The 21,940-nt window shown below is 44.0% G+C and overlaps 1 protein-coding gene across 1 annotated transcript in view; it reads right to left on the bottom strand.

Moving 5' to 3' along the window:
- Positions 1 to 1,142: 1,142 nt before the first annotated feature.
- Positions 1,143 to 21,940, bottom strand: part of CDHR3 (cadherin related family member 3) — a 107,715-nt gene continuing 86,917 nt past the window's right edge. Inside the window, 16 exon segments of the mRNA XM_036246315.1 lie at positions 1,143 to 1,347; positions 1,349 to 1,445; positions 2,916 to 2,964; positions 4,957 to 4,988; positions 6,462 to 6,475; positions 9,012 to 9,193; positions 11,043 to 11,068; positions 11,071 to 11,292; positions 12,819 to 12,990; positions 15,205 to 15,431; positions 17,009 to 17,107; positions 18,024 to 18,122; positions 19,371 to 19,446; positions 19,449 to 19,484; positions 19,487 to 19,521; positions 19,524 to 19,558. Of these exon segments, the coding sequence (XP_036102208.1) occupies positions 1,143 to 1,347; positions 1,349 to 1,445; positions 2,916 to 2,964; positions 4,957 to 4,988; positions 6,462 to 6,475; positions 9,012 to 9,193; positions 11,043 to 11,068; positions 11,071 to 11,292; positions 12,819 to 12,990; positions 15,205 to 15,431; positions 17,009 to 17,107; positions 18,024 to 18,122; positions 19,371 to 19,446; positions 19,449 to 19,484; positions 19,487 to 19,521; positions 19,524 to 19,558 (1,606 nt within the window).

Here is a 21,940-nt window from a genome sequence, read left to right as displayed (position 1 = left end):
CTTAGGAATGTGCTCCAAAGGAACACATGTTTATGCTCACCAGAAGACATGCACACAAAAGTTCGTAGCACTGAAATTTATCATAGTGAAAAACTTAAAGCAGCCACCACCACAGCGAAGAGAACTGGATTGCTGATCTAGAATACAACATGGATGAATCTCACAGACATGATATGCTGAGCAGAAAAAGCCAGACACAAAAGAGCACATCTGTGTAATTCCATTTATATGAAATTCAAAAGAGCAAAACAAGACTATGATGATCATCTTGCCTCTGGGAGGAGTCTATTATTGAGCTGAGTACCTTAGATCTATGAACTTCATTGAATATAAGTTTTATACCTCAATAAAAATAATAAAAGAATGTGTTTATTGTTTTCTTCTTCCCAGAAGAATAACTCATTATTAATTTATCCATTTTTCTTAAGGTATGTTTTTATTGATTTTACAGAGAGAGGAAAGGAGAGGAAGAGGGAGAGAGAAACATCAATCGGCTGCCTCCTGCCCACTCCCTAGTAGGGATCAAGCCTGCAACCTGGGTATGTGCCCTTGACTGGGAATCAAACCAGCAACCTCTTGGTGCATGGGTCGACACTTAACCAACTAAGCCACACCGGCCAGGGTGCATTCATTTTTTTCACTGCATGGCTTCTTTCAAAAAAGATTTAAGGTGACTTGCAAAGGTGTATGGTGTTGAACTGTATAAGTGAAGAATTCTGGGCAATACTAAAGTGAAGGCAGGAAAATAAGATGAAATCAGATGTTCAGGTAGTCCTCAACATTAATGTCAGGAAGTTCTGTGCTCTTCCTAGGGGTAAACTGAATGGAGCTTCCTAGCAGTCAATGAGAAGAAGAAACACAATTCTGCATCCAGAAGTTAACAGTCTAGCTGATCAAAAGCACAGAGTCCTAAAACAAATTTCTCCTGTGCCATCTCAGAAAAAGGCAACTATGCAATCAAACCCTTTTATGCTGTTGTAAACATCCCATTTGGGACCCTGGATCTCCTAGTCCCTTTAGGCCACATTTTTACTTCCATGATACCTCATAAGCTCTCATAGAATTTAGGGTGAGGTAGCATCCCTTAGACATTCAAGGTCCCTCTCCCATGCTCTTCTGTGGGACCAGCAACCAGACCCTGCCTACTTTCCTGGGGGTGGTTTGGGGGAAATTCTGCTCTTGAGGTGTTGGTCTCTGTTCTTTGGGGTACCTGGCTTGCCATCCTGGTTTCTGGAACCTGAGGCTGTATCCTCAGCCTGTGCTTTGTCACTCAGCCCATCTCCTTCCTGGTCGGTGCTCCTTTGTGGCCTAGTTCCTCCCACAGAGACAGCTCTGCTTGGAGCATCTCTGGTGGCTGGACTCCTTCCACTTTGACATTTGCTTTAAGGGATCTTTCCACTTTCTGGCTCCAGTTTTTGAATTGAATACATATTTTGCCCCAGCAACTAGGGAGGAAAAATATAATGTAAACAAAGGAATTCAAATGATTTTCTTCTTCCCATCTCCACCTTGCTTTATTCTCAGCTCCAGGAGCAGATGAGGCATGTGAGAAGGTGAGAATCACTGAGATAGAAAGCACACTTCTGAACAGTGCAAACAGTCGTCACCAGCCTGCCCTTTCTACGAGCTGTGCGCTCCTACTACACAGGTAGCAAAAACTATGCCCCCCCCCCCCCCCCCCCGTGGACAGAAAGGGTTAGGAGAGCTCAAGGCCATCTCAATTGCAAGATTGAAAACCCACATAAATCTGGAACTCCACGGGCACTTAGGATAAATTAGGTTCAATTTCTAACAGTGTTACTCATTTTCTTCTGATTTGTTTTAAAACGCCCTTGAATCCCTGCTATTCGCCAAGCACGGAGGAAAAGACTTTAATTTTTATTTATGTTAGGTTAGCGGAGATTAGTAGACACAGACACACAAATCTGGCCCCAGTTGAGATGATGCAAGGAAGCCATTTTAATTGTGTCAGAGCCAGCAGACACTAATTGATGTGTCTGTTCACATTACTCCAGTTGGCTCATTTCGTCCTTCTTCCTTCTCTCAAACACACAAATGCAGAGTAATGGCCTTGGTCCTTCCTAGCTTTTACCTCAGAGTTTCAGGCGGACCCTGCTCCTACCATTTCCATGCAGCATGAGTGGCCTCTCCTCCGCTGAGAATCCCACCAGCACTTATGCTAATGTGCGCACATTATGGTAACAAGTACCTAATAATAGAGGGAAATTTAATTCCAGCAGCAGCCTCTCCTGGAGAGGAGCCATCCTCCTTGTGAGCCGACAACCTAGCCGTTTGCATGTGAGCATGGCAGGGAGCCAACACACTTGCCTCTTGAATTTGGTTTCCTTCCCTTTATTCATGTCTATAATTGAGCCTTTGTAAGTAGAAGGATGTGTGTAAAGGAGCTAAATTTGGAGCTGATTTCATGGGGGTGATGAGAACTCTGGAGGCCAGCTTTACCTTATGTTTATCTTGCCAACCAAGAAATTCTTGGCCCTAATCTAGAAAAAAAAAAAGAAGCCAAGCTTCCCATTTCTCCATATCTCTCACTACCAAATAGGATGGTGTTAGAAGCAATAAGAAAAGATCAAGTGTGGGGGTTGAATCTCAATAAGCAGGAAGAAAAAGTGGGTTCTGGAATTCACCAGTTTAGAAAGGGACACTAGACAGAGCCATGGTCCTTGAGTAGGAGCCTGAAGGTGGAAATCTCCTGAGGCCTCACACAGGACCACGTGTGTCTGCAAGCCAGCTCAGTTCAGAGCTGGCTCACTTTGCACTGCAGCCTAGAAAGTCAGCAAGTATAGGCAAAATAACCAAACGGACGGAAACTGAGTAAAAGAGCATGACATTGGACAAGGTTCTACCAGCCTGGAATGTGCAAAGCACTCTTATAAGTGGCACTGCTATTTAATTACCTGGGTCTAAGGCTTCACCATCGAAGACAGTGTTCATCTGGATTGTTTCCTAAGGAGAGAAAAGAGACAGTTTCAAGCACAACCTTACACTCCTCCTGCCAGGCAAGGCCACTCATCCTCACAGCCTAAGTTTCTTACGTAGGGCCTTCTTGGCACTTATTTACTCAATGGGCACTGTGCTGATGCTTGGGACACAGCAGTGAACAGGCAGAAGTGGTTACTGCCCCACAGAGCTTGCAATCAAGTGGAAGCCATTGACATACAGGCACTGCAATATAGAGTGATAAGGGCTGTATGAGGGGAGAATATAGGATGCTATGGGGGCACAGGTGGGAGCGGGAGGAGGGAATTTAACCCAGACTTGGGGGTAGGGAAGCTTCCTGAGTAAAGGATATCTAAGCTGCAGAGGTGGAAGAGCAGACATGCCACGCAACACTGGGTAAGATCTGCATTGCCTAAGCCCACCATCAGGCAGACGTGCAAAGCAAGCACAGAGGAGGACCCATGTGCTCCCACCCTGAGCTCTGGCTGTTTTCCTTTGTCTAGGGCAGTGCAGTATGGCATCAGGGCCTGGCCTGCCTTATGTAAGTTCTATGTCCATATCTTTTTCTTCCCCTGATCCCTTCTCTGTGCCACTCTCCAGGACCTGACCTCTGACCCCATGAAAGCACCCAGTTCCCTCACATAGTACCCTCCAGTGGTGCCATTCTTTAGCATGTTAATGAGGACTGTCTTTGGAGCTTATTGAGCCCTTCAACCCCCAGTGTGTATCACAAAAGCCATCATTTACTCACTTGTCCACAGCCCCCCAATTTGGGAGAAAGGAAATAGAGGCTGTATGAGTTTCATCCATTTGATGAGCTCAGTAGCCCCACTTTTTATGGTCATGGAGATTTATTTATTTATTTAATTGATTAATTTAATATTACATAATTCTGAGGCAGTCTCTTAATGAAGGGTACTTGCCTTAGACAATAAGACCTGTAAACAAGAGATCATCTCTTCCTCTTGTTTGTATACAAACCAATACATATAAACATTTAGCTGATGAGCCTGAGGCAAAAATTCCAGTGTGCTGAATTGTCCTCCTGGTTGTGCTTCTCATTCCCCAAAGTCTTGAGTCTGGGATCATAACAGTTTTATTATCAGGGGAAGGGGAAGGTCTGGGTGGGAGGGTGGGTAATCTTCAAGTACCATCACTTCCCATGGGTGGATTGCACTCAGTAAAAGAAAACCAAGGAGGTACGGTGGGAGTAACTCTCCAGCTATCACACTGCATTTGTGTGACTCTCAACATTTCTCAAAATATCTCCCCACCTGTTATCTCAAGGCAGGCGTCCTCACTCCCACTTCACAAATAAAGAATCTAAAGCTTAAAGAAGCTGAAGGAGTCCTGGCCAGTGTGGCTCAGTTGGTTGGGCATTGCCCCGTGCAGCAAAAGTTTGCCACTTTGATTCCAGATCAGGGCACATGCCAGGGTTGTGGGCCTGATTTCCAGCATGCAGTCAATTGATGTTTCTCTCTCTTCCTCTCCCTTTCTCGCTCTCTAAAAAAGAAAAGAAAAAGAAAAAAAAGATACAAAATTAATAAAGACATTAAAAAAAAAAAAAAAGAGGCTGAGGGAGTCTGCAAGACCGTATGGCTAAGTGGGCAGAGCCAATCCCGGACCCAAGCACTGCTCCTTCTCTTCCACTTTTCCCACAAGGTTGTGGAAGGGCAAAGAAAATAAATCCCATTGAAGGCTAAAGCTTCAGTTCTGATCTTTAAGCTCCTCTCTCCCAACTCACTCTCCTGGAGAGCTGGTGTAGATAATAAATACCACTATTCAATATTTATGAAATTCAGTTCTTCTGCAAATATATCAGCAGACATGTTCAGTGGAGGGAACAAATTCTATCAGGAGCTCGTCACACAGCAGTCTGTTCCAGTGGCCAAATACAAGTATCTTCCTGAATGATAAACACCCCAAGCCTTGCAGGGGGACGGGAGCCCCCCACAACACACCACCTAAGCCAGGTGCCCCATGGCCAACCATGCTTACCACCACAACTTCTCTCTTTGTATTCTTCATTTCTGCAGGGAATAAAACAGGCAGAAGTTAAGTTCTTGGACATTAAATTGACCTTAAAATTCTACCCTTACAATGGATTTTCTCTTAAACAGGCTTTGAAATCAGTATGACAGACACGGCAAAAATTTTCTGTCTGTAGACATGTTTGTTGATGGCTTTCAATCTCAGAAAAACACACATACACACACATAATACACAGAACTAAAAACAAAAACAAAAACTATTCTGCTCTTTTTCCAGTTGTTATTATTGGACCTAGGAAATTATTTTTTAAATGGCTACATAGGTAAGAAAGAGAGATTGGGTTGATATATTTGTTCATAATATGGGGATTCTTTTTATTTATTCCCTATTCTCTTTTTTTAAAGTAACAAAGGTGGGAGACAGTTTGTAAAAATCTCATTTATTTAAATCATCCCATTTGATACGATTATTAACCATTATAATTAAATTTCTAATCCTGCTTAAATGTGCCTTGTGCATGTCAGACATGTGATTGGAGTGATTAAAACAATCATTTATAAAAACACACTTTCCAATTCTTTGTCTTATCTCTTCCCCTAGCCTGGATTCTCCTTGAGGCAACAACCTTTGGGACCAGGTGACATCTCCTTAGGCTTAGAGGTAGTCAGATGGACCTTGCTCAATTTACAATGTCCCTGAAGTCATTGTTTTCCCAGCCCATCTGACTGCACCCAGCCCCCCTTTCTAACTAGCCTGATCTAAATAGCTTGTGAAATAATCAAATCCATTACAATCTCAGAATAAAGTATTATTTGTTCTTTAAGAGGCATCTGGCCCTGGCCAGTGTTGTTCAGTGGCTAGAACATCGGCCTGCAAGCCAAAGGGTCTCGGGTTTGATTCCCAGTCAAGGGCACATACCTGGGTTGTAGGTTCAATCCCTAGCCCTAGTTGGGGTAACCAATCTCTCTCTCTTTTTCTCTCCTCCCCCCCTCCCTCCCTTCTACTCTCTCTAAAAATCAATGGAAAAATTACCCTTGGGTGAGCATTAACAAAAAAATAAAATGAAAATAAAAAGAGACAACACAGAGTATTAGCTGTCCTCAGGAGGAGTCAGCGCCTCTCTGTGAGTAACAGAGAGTAGATGCTGTCTGTGTTTAACCCACAGAGAATTCTTTATTCCTGTCCCACACAATGGGGAACAAACCTCTAGATGCTTAAGTTGAGCTGATCAGAGGCAACTCTTGGGTAGGGAACAGGCAGGACCAAAGCGAGAGATTTGAGTGGACAAATGGCACTGTGCACCCTGACCTTCCTTTTCCCCAGTTACGCCTGACCTCAGTTTCATTCCACCCATGGATGATGTGGCTAAAAACCCACCAAGACAGGATTTCATCCTGATTCTCTGCTGAGTCGGAGCCCTTTCATGTAATACAGCAGAGCGAGCAAAAATGATAATACTAATAATAATAACAGCCACAGCAACAAACAAAGAGAATAAGCACCATACATACCTCCTTTCTTCACCCTATGGGGAAAAAAGGGATGGACAAGAATTAACCTGAGAGCATTCTGCACTTGTAGACTCATGACAATATGAGAGCCTTTGGGCAACTGTGTTCCCTGGGATGCAGGAGTTGATTGAAAGTGCACAGGGATGGGGACTAAATTGAAGGCTGGGCTCCCACCCTTCCTCCAAACAGAGCAGTTGTTATTGGTTTGGGACTAAGGAGGTTCTGATAGTTTGATAAGTTCAAAAACTATTGTTTTATAGAACTTCAGGGAATACATCTTCTCTGACAACTGAGTGAGGGCTGAACAACCCCAATCAAACTGACTGGCAATTCTTCCTGCCCCATTTTCCTCCCCAGTAGCTAGCTGAGCAGAAGGCTCAGCTCACAGCAGGAAGGTTCAGGGGCTAGCAGCTAAACTCTGGTTTCTATAACAAAACAGATTACTTGGACTCTAAGACCCTTTCCGTAACCTTGGATTCTATAACACTGTGACTCCAATTATATTCTATTTTGCTATTGGACAAATGTTGGCTGCCATGTGGTACAACTAAATTCCAGAGAGACCAGATCTGAATCTGAATTACTAGTTTTTCTTTTTTAAGTTAACCATGTTGAAAATGATTAATATTTAGAAATTAAGTTAAAACAACCAGGTTCAGGTGCATATTTAACATTTAACCACAAATTGCATGTGAGTGGCAGCATCTGTTGGATAACAGACTTGCTTTAAGAACTTCTGCCCAAATCCCATTACAGAGCACCAGCATCCTTACAAGCTTAAGCATCAGTCTTTTGGAGCCCCCTCCCCTCCTTTTTCAAATCAATTTGTGAGTAGAGTCCAAACAAAAAATGCCTTTTTTAATTTCAGCAGATGCTCAAGGGTTTCTTACCTTGAAGTCAAGGTTGCCAATAGCAACAAACTTCCCCAATGGCAAAATGCAAAGCACATCTTTATGCTAATACCTTATAGTTTTATACCGAGTCTTTCATCCATAGATTTTGAATTATTTGACAGTACTAGTTAATCTTCAAAATACCTTTAAAAGGACATGAGTCTTATCACCCTTTCTTTTTGACAGAGAAACTGGCAAAACTCAAGTTCTAACACCTTAATATTCTGGGGCTTATAGCTAAACTGGGAATCTAGACTCCTGAGTTCAGTGAACCATTAAAAATAATACAAGATTTTTGTAAATAGTGTATCTAAGCATTTATATCAGGAACAGTGCTAAGTGTTGTATTTGCATTTGCTCATTTAATTGTTTAGTTTTCAAATAAGGACACTGAGATTCACAGAAGCTGCCACTTGCCCAAAGCCATATGCCTAGAAAATGATAGAGCTAAGACTTGAACCCAGACCTTGTCTAACTCCAAAGCCCAGGCTCAGAACCATCACATTCTAATTGTAGGAGCTTCTGAAGCTTAAGAAACTGGCTCTGGGGGGAAGTTTGTAGCAATTGAGTGATCTCTTTCCTTCATTTCAGTACCTGACTTTAGCCAGTAAAAAAGATTCCACAGAGTGTCACAGTTAGAGGAGTGTTAGGGCGGAAAAGAATAGGCGGGAGAGGAAGCAGATCTGTGTTTACAGCCCTAGAGAGTGAGAGATCAGGGTCACATGCAAAAGGACAATGATTATTTAGTTACACAAAAGTCCCATTGAATCACTGGAGCCAAAGCTTAATTTCCTTATCAGTTTTCTGTGCTTCCTCTAATTCCATCCCATCCTTTAAATATTCTACAAATAAGACCACAGCATATTCTAACACAACTCACAGTGGGGCTTTTTTTCTGAAACATGTAACCAGGGCAAGTCACCAAGAAGCTGAAGCCCCAGTTTCTTTGAGAACACATCAAGGACAGGGCGGGTGCCCGGGAAAGCCAAAAGAACAGTTTCTGCCAGAAGATGATGAAGGTGCTACACCAGGACAAAGGGCAGCTAGGATTCTTTCCCCATATGTCCCTTTGTTGTAACCCAGGAGATCGACCAAACTCAGACGCCGAGATGGGGTTTAACAAAAGGAGTTTATTGAGCTAAGTCCACAGGCACCTGCAGTATGTCCCACACAGGAGTAACTGCGGCCTCGGAGAGCTAAAATGGCTCCTTTTTATACGATTTTGTAAGGGGGGGGGGGGGTGCTACGTGTAAGCAAGCATGTTACAGAAGCGGAATTTAGCAGTTAGTTAATTACCTGTTACTCAGTTTCCCAGACATCTCAAAGGTCAAGATGTTTTCAATAGATTATCCCTGGCGCCGACCCCAGGATTACTCAAGGGTTAGTTATTACCCCAGGGTTAGCGATTACTTAGGGATTAGTTAGTGAAGAATGTTCTTCAGTAAATGAGTAAACTGTCAACCCCTTTGGTTGTTGTGAAGGCCTCTGGGAGTTTGGGTCAATGGCACTGAGTTATAACACCTTGTCCTCCTTCATACCAGGCACCCTCTCTGTCCTGTGAAGAAGTTCTAATTCTTTATCTTTCCTTCTCCTGACATCACTGCAAACAGTATCCCAAAGGAAGTTGTGGAAAGGGCCCAGCCCACTGGCAACTTACAGAGGTTTCTCATGCTTCCCAATCTTGCCGGAACAGTATCTGTGGATGGCTTTGGCCAACTGGACAATCAGAATCGCTAGGAGAACCAGAAGCAATATGGAGCCCAAAGTGACGACAAATGGCACATGCCATGCTGACGGAGAATAAACCTTTTTCCTCAGGATCTGGTAGGTGATCTGGGGCTTGAATGACAGAGAGGGGGAGGGGAATGGAAGGTGGCAGTTCCTGACATCAGTTCCTGTGTTGAGGGTTTATTTTATTCTTTGTTCTTCTTCTATAAATTGAACATCTATGTTATCATGGTTCTTGCTGCTTCAACCCGTCACCTTACTTATAGTCTTTCTAGATACCCATTAGATCAAAACCCAAAAAATGTAGGCAACTGAAGAGTAACTCTAGGTTTAATTTTATCCTCTGTCTTTCCTCCCCTTCATAAAAGCCAACAATCCCATTGGCGTTCTTCCCTGTTAAATCATGGCATAGCCCCGGGACTAATACAGCCATTACCTCTCACTGGAAGGCATGAGCCATGACAGGTATTTCTTGTAACACTCAAAAGGCTCGTTGGTGTTCACACACTACAGGCTGCACTGCCAGGTGAGTGGGCTGATATCACAGTGAAACCTCAAGTTCAGCATTTGCTTCTTAGAGTGGGAGACAGGTAAACAAGTTACGGAGATTTCAGGAGTGGAGATGCCACGACTGGGTCATGTTGTAAGCCCCAGAAATGTGGCAGTTCCTTACTCAGGGTAGCTTACTGGTTCCTCACACAACTGAAGATCCTTCAGGTTATCTTAGGCTTCGTTCACTGGAGTGATACTGACGCAAGCACATGGAGATGAACATTAACCCGCCCTTGGTAAGACTCTGAGAGACAGAACTTTCTAAGGTTTTGATTACTTTTCTCTGGCATACTACAAGTATGGGACTGCTGACCAAGGGTGTAACTTTCACTGGGAACAGGAGGAAAGGGTCAGCACAAATACAAGCCAGTTCTTCCACAGAGCAGGGAAAGATAATCCTGTTGGAGACTCCAGACTCTCCCACCCTTCATCACACTGATTCTGTTTTGGCACCTGCTTATTTTTCTTCCTACCATTTACCACAGTCTGTAGTTATTTTATTAAATTGCATGCATTTTCAATGTCTCCCCCTCTAAATAGGTGGCTCTCAAACTTTAGCGCACATCAGAGACCTCTGGAAGGCTTATTAAAAACACAGATTGCTGGGTCCCACCCCCAGAGCTTCTGATCTATTAAGTTAGGGGATGTAGTTGGGGATGTAGTTGGGGATTCCAGGTTCCAACATCCTTTCCATGAGGTTGTGGTGACAATCATGGTTGGGTGAGGTATTACTGTAATATTCTGGAATTGGCCCAAGAATATGCATTTCTAACAAATTTCCAAATGAGGCTGATGCTGCTGGTCTGCAGACCACACTTTGAAAACAACTGACCCACATTACAAGTTTCATGAGAGCAGAAATCATTTTGGGCTTGTTCAACAAAATGAATGGCATATTACAGGTATTAAATCAATATTTGTAGATTGAATGAGTGAATTTTAATGGCGTGAAGATGGGGAGAAGGGTACAGATTGGTGCCTAATAACTCTTCAAAAGAAGTGGAAAAGAGCACCTGGCAGCTACCTGCTTTCATAGACATAGACTTGCAATGGCTCTTAAGAGCAAGCAGAGAAGGGGTTGTGAAGGTAGCAACAGGCCACAGGCCCATGAACAGTGTCTCCTCTGCCACACACCACTGCTGGCCAATGCCTGATCTAGCACAAGCTTACACAAACACACACCCTTATTTGCCAGAAGAGGAAAAGTTAATAGTTCTACAAGTCTCAGGTCTCACCCAGATCTCTATCTACCACCCAGCAACTACTCCAATCTAGCCATGGTTGCCATTTCTGGCAACATCCTAACACCTCGACTCTTTTCAGTCTATCCCACATTCCTCCTGGGCCAAAGAGTTCCATTGATGTTGATCACAAGGATGTAACTGAGTGCAGATCCCAAAACCCTTACCCTGGGGGTTGTGGTGACGATCGTGGTGGGTGAGGAATGACACTAATACTCAGTGTCACCGTCCCTGTTTCAATCAGGACCTCAGCTTTCCTCCTGCCAGACAGCAAGTTGACGTCAGTTATGTAGACAAGTAGTCTGTAGTCCCAGATCTTATCAAGCTCACCACTATAGTCAAAGCGAGTCTCAAGGAGCAGGCATGTGACATTGGACCCAGCATTGGGAGGAAAGGTGAAATGACTGTCAACATTGCCTAAATGAGATGTGAGACAAGGATTTGGGGCAAAGGAAGAAAAGAGAGAGAGAAATAAAGGTTTAGAGGAAAACTGCATCGAGTCTTTTCCACAAATATCCACACCTCTGGAGTAGACTATTCCTGACGCACCAGGGTTACAATATTGGCCTTACCTGCACCAGAAATTTTATTAGTATAAAGAAACTCTCACTCACAACCAGTGTGGCTACAAGGATGGGAGTAGAAAAGGACAACAGCACACCTGTCCGAAGAGAATGGCCGCTATTTTGCGGAGCATCAAGCAGAGAATCCTGATGCAGCCTCTCGAGCCAATCCTTATCACGCAGCATTTATTTGGCAACCATGTGTAACTTGCCCTCAGACCAATAAGTGGGCACAAGAGGGTAGAGGGGGAACATCCTTAGCCATAGGACCAAGATTACTCCATGCCTTTCATGGAAGTTAGTGGGTCACACAGAACTGGTGACATATGTCCCTGGAGTTCCCCCAAAGGAAGATGCCTCCTGGCTTTGCAGGGATTGCAGTCCCAGGTCCTCCTGGATCTACCCCATTCCTGCCTCGTCCGAGGTTTGTTAGGACTCAGGGCTCCCAGCTCGGAGAACTGGGCAGGAAGGCTGCCCGCCCACGCAGCCCTTGCTCATTCCTCTGGTGGCTCCAGACTCATTACTGACTGAAAATCAGTAAATGGAGCAGGAGATGATGCAATTTTTACTCCCTTAGCAGCGAAATGCTCCATAAAGGCCTGAGGGTTCTCAGTTTGGGTTATTTCCATCTTCAGCAACTGCAGTCTTGAGGGAGGCCGTCTCTGCCCCTGGGTTGTGTGACAGCCTGCTCAAGAGGCTTCCTACTGTTTAGAGTTCCTGCTCACCAGGGCTCAGCAGACAGCCAAAATAGGATTTTAGTCTTTCACTTGGAATTGTTCTGCTTGTTTGGGTTTACATCTCCGGCCCCAGCACTTCATTAGATGAGCTATTTTGGTTTCATTTCTATTGAGGGGTGCTGTTTTTTAACCCCACAGTGGTATATTTTTAAAGAGAGAAAATGAATGGAGCAGAAGAAAGTTCCTGAAGTTACATTTTAAAATGCATATAATCTATTTAATCTACGTATTATTATCCAGAGAGGACTGGGATTCTCTGCCCCCACTACAAGTTTGCAGGTTGAGCAATTGGATTAAAAAAATTTAAACTACACTGACATGATTCATGAACCATATGATAGGCTGGGAATTTAGGGATCACCATCAGTTGGGTACACCCTCCCTTGGGCCTCTGGGGAGCCTTGTATGAGAATCTGGGAGGAGTTAGGTGAGGAGAAAAGGAAGACAAGAGGAGGACTGGGAGGCACTGGGACCATTCTTTCTTATCCCTGCTTTCCTCATTTACAATCCCACACCCATACACACGGTGCCCAAATCGGCATGTGAGCACAGGTCCCCCATCCCCCACTCCATTCTCCCTGACCAGCAGCTAAGGCCTCCAACCCCAAGAGCCAGGCCAGGCTGTTGACATCAGGTACAGTACCGAGGCCAATGGAGCAACGAAAAGACCTGGGGCTGGAATCACGATCAGTACACATCAGCTTGAAATTTTGAACATTTGTGCCAACTTTCAGATCCACTGGGATGGCCATGAAATAAGAGTTTGGGATACAAATTGGCTTTTTATCATTTTCTTCCAGGATGTTAACAGTAACCTAGAATAGCAAGAAGGCCATTGTCAGTAGCTAAAACTTTCTGAGTGCTTCTTGTGTGCCAGGCTCTGTGCTCTGCACTTTTGTGGTCTCTCCAGCTCATTTAACTTGTTCTGAGATAGATAACACAATCATTCCCATTTTGCAGATGAGGAAACTGAGGCTTAGAGAGATTATGTAATTGACCCAAGGTCATTCATCTGGTGAGTGCCAACACTGGGATTTGAACGCAGGTCTGCCCCTACTCCAAGTCTGATGCTATTAACTTCTATACTATGTGTGTGTGCACATGTGCATAATATGTGTATACATTCATAGGAGATCCACATAAATGCATCTAGACACATGGGGCTCATGTGTCTAGGTAATGCTGAATTGTTTTTCCTGCAGCAATTATAGATTTATGGAGACCCTCTGTACTTCCCTGTTCATTGCCCTTGTGAACTGGAAGTTGCATCTTTAACTTTGGAATATAGAGTAATGGTTCTCAACCCTGGCTCCCCTTTCTTAGGTTCTCTCCAGATCACATGAATTGGAATTTCTGCAGGGTGGGGCCTGGGCACTTTTTTTTTTTTTTTTTTAATGTTCCCCCACTGATTCTAACATGCAGCCAGGGTCGAGAACCACTAGGATGAAATGAGACAACCTGGCTGAGCTGGGATCTCATCTGTAACCTGCATTATTAGAATGCACTAAGCTGGTGGCGATCACCTGTCACCATCAGGGCCAGCCTATTCTCTTTCATTGCTGCCCGGAGAATTGCAATATGGGCTGGGATGCCTGCCAGCACAGAACCACAGAATGTCAGCCCTGGAAGGAACTTATGTGATCATCACCCTTTTTAAAACCTTATGAATTTTGAGTCAAATTTATTTTACCTTTGAAATTTGGAGATTTCAACAATTTCTGAAATCGGGAATAAATTGAAATATTCACTCTAGTTAGCTCCCAAAGTGGAGTCCATTCATTTTTCTCAAAAAGCTAGCCTAACAAACACTACAATTATCTCCAACTTAGCACATCTCTTCCTCAGCAGGCAATGCCAAGCTTCACGCATCATTAAAACCATCGTCCAGGTAATTCAAAGTAAGTCATGAGAGGAACTGGACTAATCAGGTGTTGCATGATCGGGTGACTCTCCATTTAAGAGACTGAGAAATTGGGACACAAAGATAAGCATGGCTGAGACCCCCTCCTTGGAAAATTGGGATCAAAGTTAAGAAATAAACTCTGTCACCTGATTCTGAACCAGTCATTCTCTCTATTACACGGGGCTACCTGCCGCTAGCTGAGAGTTCCTTTTGCCTTATGCTTTTTCACTTTACTAATGGGAAAGAGGAAGAAATAGTTCTGTCCTTGTGGCCATCATATTACCCTCAGATAATCTTAACTACTGACAGCACAGACCTGTTAAGCCTTGTTACTCAAAGTGTGGCCCTGGACCAGATGCATCAGCACCACTTAGAAGCCCATTGGGAATGCAGATTCTTCAGCCTTACTCAGACCAGCAGACTCAGAATCTGCATTTAACCAGATTCTCAACAGCAAAGGTTGAGAAGAAGTATAGCCATAGTCAAGCCACATCATTTTAAGATCTACCCCATCTGGTGTGAAGGTGGTAGGGCAGGAACACAGCTACTGGGAGAGGGGAGGAAATGTATAGCTACCAAAACACACCCCACTTGTGGCAGCATACACCAGCCCACTGTAAAAGCACAGGGAGAGCCCTGGACGATTTGGCTCAGCGGTTAGAGCATTGGCCCGTGGTCCAGAGAGATCTGGGTTCAGTTCTCGCTAAGGGCATGTACCTCAGTTGCAGTTTGTCCCTGGCCCCCACTGGGGTCGTGTGGGTGGCAGCCAGTCTATGTGTCTCTCTCACATTGATGTTTCTCTCTCTCTCTTCCTCCCTCTCTCCCTCCTGCTCTATCTGAAGATGAATGCAAAAAAAAAGCACAGGGAGATGTAAAGGGCAACCAGAGGACACTGGTCACACAAGGTAGTCATCAAACTCAGCACTCGTCCCAGTCACCCACTTCCTGGGCACTGCTCTGTGTGTCCAAATGCATTGTCCTGGACACCACCAGTCATTTCCTGTCACATCTGGAGGATGTGCCCTATTAAGATTTCTTATTGCTGCAGGCACACCTGGAGAGTGCCAGAGAGACCCTGAGTCAGCCATTCAGGCTGGTGTGAACACACCACAACAGATCCACTCACAGTGACTGAGTTTGTGTCCTCCTTGTTGGTGGCCTGGATTCTGAGAATATAGATGGGGGTTGTTTCGTAGTCCACTTTAGTCACCAGCTGGAGTTCTCCCGTTTTGGGATTAATCCAAAATACATTTGGGTACTGAGGGCTGGCCCCTCCAGTAGAGATGGAGTACACAGTGCTGCTCTTGCGGAAGTCTTTATCAGTAGCTTGCACCCATCCAACCCGGGCTCTCACTGCAAGAATAAAGCACCTGAGGTTAGTCCTGCTTTGGGAGTGCAGGGAGGATCCAGGAGTAGACTGTCTCATTGCCATGGGCAGAAAGGCATTTGGAGACCCCTTTGCTATTCAAACTCTGTGTGTTATATCTTCAGGTCTATTACATTCAAATTATGCTAATGATCACCCTCTAGGTCACTGGTCCTATGATCCCAGCCATACTGTGAGGTGTAAAAGACAATTTATACTTTTATACAGATTCCAATGACACCAATCATTATGCTATCGTAAACAACACTGCAGAGAACATTCTAAAAGTCTTTTGTATTTTTCACGTTTTCTATAATGAGCATGAATCACTCTTATACATAAGATGAAAAGAGTTTTTAAGAGTTTAGCAGATTACATAGTATAGATTTTGAAAAATTTTTCACCATTTTAATTTTTTAATTAGTTGACATACAATATTGTATTAGTTTCAGGTATACACCCCAGTGATTAGATATTATATTATAGAGTATAATTTTTAAATATTGTTTCACTTTCTTTATTTTACAAATCTTGTTGGTGGGACTGCTGGAGTTCTGGCTTGCTTGTTTTGTGGAAGTTCTTTTTCATAAATTTTACTCCTCAAGGACAGAAACCTTCTCTCATTCAACTACATAACCCCAGCAAGCACTAAGAGCTTGACTCAAAGTAGGTGGTCAATGACTGTAGAAAGATCTTTGAATTTATAAAAAACCCACTCCTGTTGCATTTGTTAGACACTGAGCAAGGGATAAAGAATTAAAAGCAATTCCTTTAGACCCTTTTTTTGTGTTTTGTTTAAAACTTAATGTCAGCAAATAGAGACAATCATAAAGAGAGAATAAAATGGAGAGGAGATAAATTTAGAATAAAGTGGAGACAATCATAAAGAGAGAAATAAGATGGAAGGGAGATAATTTGAGAGCATTTGATTTAGTTTTTTGTTTTAAATATAGAAATATCCATGATAAAAATAAATAAATAAAAACCTGTACACTGGAATTAATAGGACCACCTTCAAACTAAGAAAGATAGGGAGCATCTGCAGCTGGAAGTGGGCGTCCTCTCGTTAAAGGGGTAGAGCCTGCAGAAATCCAGGCATCATAAAGGGCCAAAAATAGGCCTCCAGTGAACCCTATTAAGGGAGAAAAAAATGTCTTTATTTTGTTTTAAATGAATGAACTCTAGAAATGGGAAACCTTTTCTCTATTTTAAAATTTCAATTCTCTGAATGAGCTAGATAAAAAACACAGTGGAGACCGAGGGAGAACTCTGACTATAGCAAAGGAGGGTCAGTAGAATCAGGCACACTGACTAGGCAGCAATCAGGGGGTTCAGAGAAATGCAGTTTAATCAACAGTTTTCAAAATCTGGAGTTACGTGAAGAGCTCCTCAGCAGTGAGGACGATTTAAGAAGAGTAAGAGATGCAATAAACACGACTCAGCTGTGAATCGCTGTGCAGAGTACCACACGGGGCCTCTGGAAGGGCGCGTCCCCTCTAGCAAATGTGTGTCTGGTTGGAGTCCATCAAGAGCCCTTTTGGACTGTTTCTCATCTATTACTTACCTGGGCTTATTTCTGACACATCAAATACTTAGGACAGCTGATCAAAGACAAGAGGAACCTCATTTTCTGGGCTTATTAGGACATACATGTAGATGTTATCTAAAAATAGAAATAGAAAAAAATTTAAATCATATTATTCTATTCTCATTCACTTGTTTATTAAACATTTTTAAAGCGTCTTCTGTGTCACAAGTTCTGTATAAAACATTGAGGATACAAGGTGAGTAAACCTGGCCGTTCCTGCCTTCGCAATGCTTCGGGCAGTGGCCTTCTGATAAACACATGTGCAGGTCACTACTGAAGCCAGGGGAAGTGCAACTGAGCCTCACAAAGAGGCTTAGAGCTGGACAAATGTGCGGATGGGGGGTGTGAGGGTGTGATTCTAGGCATGTGAACGGATACCAAGGTATAAAACTTCATGATTCACTCAGAATAACTGCAAGCTGTTTGGCCTAGTTAGAAAAAAAAGGCCTTTCGAAGCAAACCACTGGATCTGAAGCTAGAGAGTTAGTCAGGGGCCAAATGGCGAAAGTCCTTGTGTGCCAAGCTAAAGAATTAGAACTAGAACTTAACAGCTATGGGGAGATACTCAAGGGCTTTAAGCAAGGAATTAATATGATGGCATTTGCATTTCCTAAAAGTCACTCAGAAATGTGGAGAATGCTTTGGAAAGGGGCAAGACAAAGTCAGACACATCCTTAAAACTCAATGTTGTAATTCAGCCAAGAAAGAGGAGGTTCTGCATTAGAGCAGTATTAGTGAGATGGAGGTGGGTGGGGAGGGGAGGCAAGAGAAGCTTGAGATTTTAGAAGGTGACACAAAAGAAAGGACTCGGAGACCAATGCAATGTACTTGGTGACGGGCAGACGGAAGCAGGGCTGATTCCTGAGTGTTTGGGTTTTTTGAAGTCTCCTCTTTAACACAAATACCAAGCCCAATAGTGAATACTACCTAGCAGTCTAATCATTGCTACTCAAGGAAGATTCTTCATGAAATAAATCAAAATGATACTTGCTTTTGTAGTAAGGACAGGCAACATCCCGTACCTGAATTATCACCAGGTATTTATTGCCAGCTGCTAGATTATTTGGGTTTTTATAATCTAGATCACCAACTAGATTAAAACAGAGATATCAGATTACACAGAAAAGCAATCCTTTTAATTCAACCGATGAAGATATTTTTTTGTTAGTAGAAATGTAATTTGGAAAACCATTCTATAAAGCATTTTGCCTGCATGAGGAGCTTTAAAAAGTTATGTCCATAACTCTGCTCATTACTAGAGAATTTATTGGAAAGAATCTACATTTAAAGATGCTCATCAAGCACTACTGTCCAACAGCATAGGCTGAAGACCTCAGGTTAGTTGAAGACAAGCACAACATAGAATCCTATATGCAGGAATAATTCCATCATTTAAAGTACTTATGCATATATGTATAGAATATATATAAAATCTATGTGTAGTTAAGAAGGAAGTATATCAAAATGCTAATAGTGGTTATCACTGAATGGCAATGCTTTTCTATGTTTTCTACATTTTCTATATTGAGCATGTATTAATTTCTTAATTAGAAAAAAATAAAAAATATTTTTTAGCTGACACTGAATAAAATTGGTAAGACTTTCTTGGGGACAGAAGAAGAGCTTAAGATGGGAGGTGGAGAAGGAGGTGGGTGAGAGGATGCCTCCTAGTTGGCTGCTTGCTCTCCTCCCTAAGGCTTCTTCTCTGATGGACAGCACCCCCCAAGCAGGACCACTCCCCTCCAACACCCGCACCCCACCACTGTCCTCTGCCCTTCCATTTTCCCTCCAGAGAAAACCCTATAGGTAAAGGTCTATACAGCTCCTTGAGACCTGCTTTTTATGCCCATCCTGCTTCCAATTCTGCTTTTGCCCCTGTAAAGATGATGCAGAGTGAGGCTACCTAAACAGCTTCACCTTCTCATTCCCTTTGGGTCTGCAGTGGTTCTACAAGGCTATATTTAGCATGACACACTCATGGCCCTGGACCTGCTGTCTCCTACTTCACACCTCCATGGGCCAGGAAGGCACTCAAATACACTAGAGTGCTTGAGCCCGCAGGGCCTATGGAGGCAGCTAAGCAAGCACAGCAAACTGAAGCTACGCAAGAAAGAATCCAGTCTTCAGCACCCAGGGCAAAACTATGCATAACAGATGACTCCCAGAACTTGGGTAAAATACAGAGCAAATGGGGAAAACAGAGTCACTTTCAGTGTGTCAGTTACAGCCACACAGAAAGAGAGTTGCCTTGGAAATTTCTCTCTCAAGGGCAGCAAAAGCACCATGCCTGTTAGACCAGCTTCCCGCATGCCCTTTCAATGATGCAATGACCATGAACTGACCACAATTGTCCCAGAGCCAGCTGGATCCTGTAAGAATCTGCCGTGGCTCCTCACTCCAGATGGCATGTTTGAATGGTGAAGTTGAATTGGCTGTTTGGTGCTTTGCTTTAGTGTCGTTATCAAAGCAGACTGTGTTCAGGTCCAGAGCAGTGTCCCCTTGGCTTCTCTTTCAGGCACCATAATGCTGGCAAAGAGACATGATTCAATATTTTCCCCAGCAAATGGTGATTGAGTGTTTCTTCTGACATAGACCCAAGACTAGACATCTCTGCTTTAATTTCAACTCCATGGTAATTGCAGTAATCACCTAACTGGAGTCTCTTCTCTGCCCTAGCCTCCTTTCTGACCATTCTGAACACACCAGCCAGAGGGATCCTGTTAAAATGCTGTCAGTTCAGGTCACTCCTCTGCTCCTAAATCCCAAGTGGCTCCTCATTGAACTCAAAGTCCTCACTTGGACCTACAAGACCCTTCATGGTGTACACCACTACCCCTTGCCCTAACTTGTCTGAATTCATCACCTACTAACACTTCTCCTTGTTCCTCTACTCCAGTCCCTTGTGCTCTTTGACTACTCCCCAGGCTCTGGCCTCAGGGCCATTCCACTTACTGTGAGATGCCCTTCTCAGCAATATACGTATGGCTGCTTTTTCATTTTCCTTAGTCTCTAATCCAATGTCACCTTCTCAGGAGGCTATGCTGGCTGTCCTATCTAAAATGTGAGTGAGCCCTGCCCCTCAAGGTTTCCTGACATGTTCTTTTCATTCTTCTCTGATATGTGGTATTTTTCCCCTAAACACTTGACTTAGAAAACCTCTCTCCCTGTTCATCAATCCCTGCCTCAAACATAGGCTGCCCCCACACCCAGCCATCTGACCACGGTTCCCTCCCCAGGCAAATGTGACTGGCCCAGCTGCACTGGGAATAAGCTGACCTTCTCCATCTCTGGCTCTTGTGAAGCCAGATAGTTTGCAGCTATAGCAGAGCGCAGAGCGGGGCAGGAGGTGGCGGTGGGGCAGTTGTAACAGACCTCTGAGGCCTCCATCAGGGCCCTGGGAAAAGTAGAGGCCTCAGCCTAAGGGCTGTTTCCATGTCGGCCAGGATGAGAGCCCAAGACTCACAGGGAAGCTAGGCGGGGGGGGGGGGGGGGGGGGGGGGGGCCTGCAGCCCTGCCTCCTCCCAATCTCTTCAACTTACTCTCCCAAACTCTAATTCAGGGACCACACCAAGCCCTGAAGGAGTAAATATTCAGGGACAAGTATTGTTAGAGACAGGCAGGAGACCATGGCCGCACTAGTTCTGTTGTTGGTATGCTTCGGCTCTGGCATGGTGGGAATGGAGAAAGTGGTAAGGATGGGAGGATAGGAGGTGATGCACGGTCAGTTTCCCAGCCCTTGGAGTATGCAAATGAAACTGGGTTTGAAGTAAAGAGCACTTCTGGGACTGTAGGGGCAGGAGGCCTTTGGTGTCCCTCCTCACGTCTTGGCTTTCACAGGATGGCTGTGAGTTACTCTCACTGAAAAAGCATAGAGGAGGGACTTGAACATTATTTACAGTTATCTTCTGTAATAAATACAATTAGCCCACCTACTGGCTGGCATTGACCTTCAGGATTAATTTGGAGAGAAGATTATAAAGAATAAGATTCTGCATGGGCTTGCCTAGACAGTCTAGGAAATTCAAAATGTGATTTTACCAGCCAGTATGAAATGCAGTCTGAAAATGGTCATCCCACACATCAGGGACCTCCAAACTGCAGGAAGCCACAATATGCATGTAACAGAACTGCACCAAGGGGAGAAAGCTGACAAAGAAGGTGGAGACAGCACAGTCCTCTCCAGTCACCGAAACTTGAGTCCATACTCCTCAACCCCTACTCCCCACTTTGCAGGGCAGGGGACAGAAGTAGAGCAGTAGGGCCTAGAAAGGCAGCATATGAGAAGAGGAATCCCCCAGGAAGCACTGGAGCCACCCAAGAATGCTAGCATCGATTTAGGTTCTCAAAGAAAGTAGAGGCGTGACTCTACTCCATCTCTACTCCATTCCCAGGGCCTAGACTTCTCTTAAGAGAGGTGGGTTATATTTATGCATGTAACAGGGTAGAAGTCACAATCCTAACTACCTGTGGCACCATCTCCATTCATCAAACAGACTCTGAGGTTAGGGCTAGAATAAGAATCTATCACAAGGTCAAGGTTATTATTGAGTTGACTGGGACCTTAGCAGGAAGCAGATGGCAAGTTAGAATAATTCAAAAGGAGATTTAGTAAAGGGACTATTACAAAGATACACTTAGGGTATAAGGAAATCTCAAGGGATGGTGCAGTATCTTCGGCCTAGTAAGAGTGGGGCTTCCTTACCATTTGTAGCCTGGAGGAGCCAGTGCAAGGAGTAGTTCCTGAAACTGGAACCCAGGGATGGACAGTGCTGTGTACTGAGAGCTGACTTAAAGAAACTGAGACCTTCAGGAGGTGGAGGAACTCATCCAGTGTACAGGAAGGGAGCCAAGGGATAAATACCCTGACTTCATGCTCCCTGTCCTTCCACTGGACAACTAGAAGCTGCA

This window comes from Molossus molossus, unplaced genomic scaffold, assembly GCF_014108415.1.
Source record: "Molossus molossus isolate mMolMol1 unplaced genomic scaffold, mMolMol1.p scaffold_m16_p_7, whole genome shotgun sequence".
Lineage (NCBI taxonomy): Eukaryota > Metazoa > Chordata > Mammalia > Chiroptera > Molossidae > Molossus > Molossus molossus.
This window is presented reverse-complemented; position numbering and strand designations above follow the sequence as displayed.